The sequence below is a fragment of the Babylonia areolata genome, chromosome 5, assembly GCF_041734735.1.
Source record: "Babylonia areolata isolate BAREFJ2019XMU chromosome 5, ASM4173473v1, whole genome shotgun sequence".
In the NCBI taxonomy this organism is placed as follows: Eukaryota; Metazoa; Mollusca; class Gastropoda; order Neogastropoda; family Buccinidae; genus Babylonia; species Babylonia areolata.
Genome location: NC_134880.1, coordinates 35,891,304 through 35,896,303, shown reverse-complemented (window position 1 = coordinate 35,896,303; position 5,000 = coordinate 35,891,304). Strand labels below are relative to the sequence as shown.

The window sequence follows — 5,000 nt, the reverse complement described above, 5'->3', positions numbered from 1 at the left end:
TCTCTGTTGAACTTTGTGTGTGTGTGTGTGTGTGTGTGTGTGTGTGTGTGTGTGTGCATGTATGATAGAACTCGCTTAATATTCTTGTTTGCGCCTGCTGAACATAAACAAATGCCAAACAATACACCCACCACACACACCCAGCACACGTACACCAATCAAAACAAGACGAGACAAGAGGCAGACAGAGACAGAGACACGGACGAAAGAGACAAGAGCAGCGGAGAGAAGACGAGACAGACGAAGACAGAGAGGGTAGACGAACTGAACACGAGACAAGCGACAGAGGGCAAGAACAGACACGAGACGACAGACAGAGAACATAACAGACACAACGCAGACAAGTAAAGAACAAGACACAGACAGACGAAGACGACAGAAGAGGATAGAAATAGACACAGACAGACAGACAGCAGAGGTGACATAGAAACATGGAAACAGACAACGACAGGACATAAAAGAACAGCACAGCGAAAATGCAAAGAGATGGTATGCTGAACATAGAATACAACATGCTGACTGTTGTGTGTGTGTGTGTGGTGGTTGTGTGTGTGTGTAGCCCTCCCAGTCAACACACTCTTTCTCTCATGTGGCCCAATATATGTATTAAAGAATACTCCAGTCTGTTAATCAGTGTCTTCTGTATGTGTGTGTGTGTGTGTGTGTGTGTGTGTGTGTGTGTGTGTGTGTGTGTGTGTGTGTGTGTGTGTGTGTGTGTGTGTGTGTGTCCCTCCCAGTCAACACACTCTTTCTCTCATGTGGCCCAATGTATGTATTAAAGAATACTCCAGTCTGTTAATCAGTGTCTTCTGTATCTGCAGCCATGCATGAACTTAAACAAATGCACAAACAAATAGACACCACACACACACACACACACACACACACATTGACACACATGTACTCACACAGAGTCAGAGAGACAAGGACAGAGACAGAGAGGCAGACAGAGACAGAGAGACAAGGACAGAGAGCGAAAGATAAGGACAGAAAGAGACATGCGGAGAGACAGAGCGAGAGACAGACAGACAGACAGAGAGGGTAGACAGAAACATAGGAACACAGAGAGACAGAAAGACAGACAGAGAGGGTAGGCATAGAAACATAGGAACACAGAGAGACAGACAGACAGAGGGTAGGCATAGAAACATAGGAACACAGACAGACAGACAGACAGACAGACAGAGAGGGTAGGCATAGAAACATAGGAACACAGACAGACAGAGGGTAGGCATAGAAACATAGGAACACAGACAGACAGACAGACAGAGAGGGTAGGCATAGAAACATAGGAACACAGACAGACAGACGAAAAGACAGACAGAGAGGGTAGGCATAGAAACATAGGAACACAGACAGACAGACAGACAGAGGGTAGGCATAGAAACATAGGATCACAGACAGACGGAAAGACAGACAGAGAGGGTATGCATAGAAACATAGGAACACAGACAGACAGACGGAAAGACAGAGAGGGTAGGCATAGAAACATGGGAACACAGACAGACAGAGAGGGTAGGCATAGAAACATAGGAACACAGAGAGACAGACAGACAGAGAGGGTAGGCATAGAAACATAGGAACACAGACAGACAGACAGACAGAGGGTAGGCATAGAAACATAGGAACACAGACAGACAGACAGACAGAGGGTAGGCATAGAAACATAGGAACACAGACAGACAGACAGTCAGACAGAGAGGGTAGGCATAGAAACATAGGAACACAGACAGACAGACAGACAGACAGAGAGGGTAGGCATAGAAACATAGGAACACAGAGAGGCAGACAGACAGACAGACAGAGGGTAGGCATAGAAACATAGGAACACAGAGAGACAGACAGACAGAGAGGGTAGGCATAGAAACATAGGAACACAGACAGACAGACAGACAGAGAGGGTAGGCATAGAAACATAAGAACACAGAGAGACAGACAGTCAGAGAGAATAGGCATAGAAACATAGAAACACAGAGAGACAGACAGACAGACAGATAGACAGACAGACACACACACACACACACATACACATACGCGCGCACACACACACACACACACACACACACACACACACACACAACATGCACACAAACACACTCACACACACACTCTCTCTCACAGAGAATAACACACACACACACACACACACACACACACACACACACACACACACACACACCACTCACCAAGTACCACATAATGGGCCATTTGGGATCGTTGAACTCGATGTCTCGCTTCACCCGTTTCTTAGCCACCTGCTGCTCCAACCACTTCACCTGAAAATACACAGACACGGCGAGACAGTCCTGGTAATGACAGTGACATTCATAATGAAGAAGAGAGGAGGATTATTATTACCACTATTCGTAGTAGTAGTAGTAGTAGTAGTAGTAGTAGTAGTAGTAGTAGTAGTAGCAGCAGCAGCAGCAGCAGCAGCAGTAGTAGTAGTAGAAAAAGAAGAAGAAGAAGAAGAAGAAGAAGAAGAAGAAGAAGAAGAAGAAGAAGAATTGTCTAAATCGGCAGAAGAGCGTAATGAAAATGAATGAACATGGATGATACACAGCGATGTGCTTTGCACTGTATAATACAACAGCTGTTCAACAAACAAAACAAAAACAAAAAAAAAGAAAGAAAAAAAAAGAAGAAGAAGAAGCTGAAACTGAAACCAGTCAGTCACACGAAGACTAAAGGCAAACAACTGACATCACAGAATGACGAGAGCTGTGATGTGAAGTCAGTGACTGGTCACCGGCACAAACCAGTCATGAACTGACGGCTCAGCTACTGGATCGCACAATCAACCGCAATTCTGATGTGGTTCCCTCTCCTTGGGCAGAAGTAAAGAGTGGTAAATCACTCCATACACAGGTCACACAGCTTCGTCAATGCTGCTTGTGCTACCGATTCAGCCAGCACAGAAGTAAACAAAAGGCGCATTGAAACAAACCCAGACACTTCCTCAAAAAAAAAGGAAACTCCGGGCTTGTCCTTGTAGCGATCATTTGACATGTGCACACAGCAGCAATGACAGAAGAAATATACATTCACAAATTAACGTTTTTATATTCAAGAATGGTATAGCCTTTTAATCTTGAATATACTAAACTAGATATACGGAGTGTATCTGGGTTTGTTCCAACGTACCTTTTATTTACCCGTGCGCTAACTGGGTCGGTGACATCAGCAGAACTGACTTGAAGTTGTGTACCTTGTGTGTCAGTCACTTTCTCTCCTCCTCTCATTGTTCTTTCATGCAGACAGTTTTAGTTATCCTGGGAACGAGTGGATAAAAACAAACACAATCTACTTGTGCCCTTAAATTCTTGTGATATTCCATAAGTAATATTCACAAATCAGCCCCTTCCTATCTCCGTGGCTGCCTTCACCTCTACACTCCATCTCGCTCACTACGATCAGCTTCGGATCAACTCTATTTACGCATACCCAGATTCAAACTCTCGACTGTTGGCCGCCGTTCTTCCTCTGTCTCTGGACCTTGCAATTGGAATGAACTTCCTCTTTCGCTTCGTCAAGTCTCCACACTCAGCTCTTTCAAGTCTGGTCTTAAAACCCACCTCTTCCCAAAAATAGCCTCCCTTCCCTGCCTCTTCCTTGTCTTCAGTTTCTCCAGTTTTAGCTTAGAGTTATGCGTGCGTGAGAACGACTGGTGCGAAAGCGCTTTGATTTGTCTATGCACAAGATTCAGCGCTATATAAATACCATTATTATTATTATTATTATTATTATTAAAGAGACAGAAGTGAAATAACAAGTCTGCAGAGATAATTCATTACGTAATTAAATGTATCACAGGGGGAAAATCCTGGGTGGAAAGGGGTGTACGTGTTTGTTTATTTGTGTACTGTCAAGTATCCACATGTGTGACAAAACTTGGAGGGTGGGGGGTGGGGGGATTGGGCTTGAGGTCTTTACAGGGTAGCCTAGGCTTTATTATTTTATTTTATTTTTAGCATACCAGCTCTTTATTCTTTCCTTTTATTCTGTTTCTCTTTTCTAATGCTGAAATAAACGATACGATTTTTTGCCTTTTTCATCTCTCTCTCTCTCTCTCTCTCTCTCTCTCTCTCTCTCTCTCTCTCTCTCTCTCTCTCTCATGGGTGTTTTGTCCGAACGCAGTGATGCCTCCTTGAGAAACTGAAACTGAAACTAGCTGAAAGCGAAAAGGGGAGGGGGAAATTGTGAGCTGCCTGCACTGAAAGCTGACTGCTCTGACCCATTTTGACTGACAGTGACCCACTTTAACTGACTGCTCTGACCACTTTGACTGACAGTGACCCACTTTAACTGACTGCTCTGACCCACTTTGACTGACAGTGACACACTTTAGCTGACTGCTCTGACCCACTTTGACTGACAGTGACCCACTTTGACTGTGGCCCACTTTACCTGACTACTCTGGCCCACTTTGACTGACAGTGACCCACTTTAACTGACTGTGACCCACTTTACCTGACTGCCCTGACCCACTTTACCTGACTGCTCTGACCCACTTTAACTGACAGTGACCCACTTTACCTGACTGCTCTGACCCACTTTACCTGACTGCTCTGACCCACTTTAACTGACTGCTCTGACCCACCTTAACTGTGACCCACTTTAACTGACAGTGACCCACTTTACCTGACTGCTCTGACACACTTTACCTGACTGCTCTGACCCACTTTAACTGACTGCTCTGACCCACTTTACCTGACTGCTCTGACCCACTTTACCTGACTGCTCTGACCAACTTTAGCTGACAGTGACCCACTTTACCTGGCTGCTCTGACCCACTTTACCTGACTGCTTTGACCAACTTTACCTGACAGTGACCCACTTTACCTGACTGCTCTGACCCACTTTAGCTGACAGTGACTCACTTTACCTGACTGCTCTGACCAACTTTAACTGACTGCTCTGACCCACTTTAACTGACAGTCAATAACTGCTTGCCCAACGGACAAGAGGGGAGAGCACTTCTACATGTCCCGACAGAGGAC

General features: G+C 45.0%; 1 protein-coding gene across 3 annotated transcripts in view; it reads right to left on the bottom strand.

The window, feature by feature from the left end:
- Nucleotides 1–5,000, bottom strand: part of LOC143282043 (uncharacterized) — a 217,888-nt gene that overhangs the window by 167,032 nt on the left and 45,856 nt on the right. For all 3 annotated transcript variants that reach the window (XM_076587474.1, XM_076587477.1, XM_076587475.1), the window contains exon 4: nt 2,187–2,276. In XM_076587474.1, the coding sequence (XP_076443589.1) occupies nt 2,187–2,276 (90 nt within the window). The remainder of the gene's footprint in view (nt 1–2,186; nt 2,277–5,000) is intronic.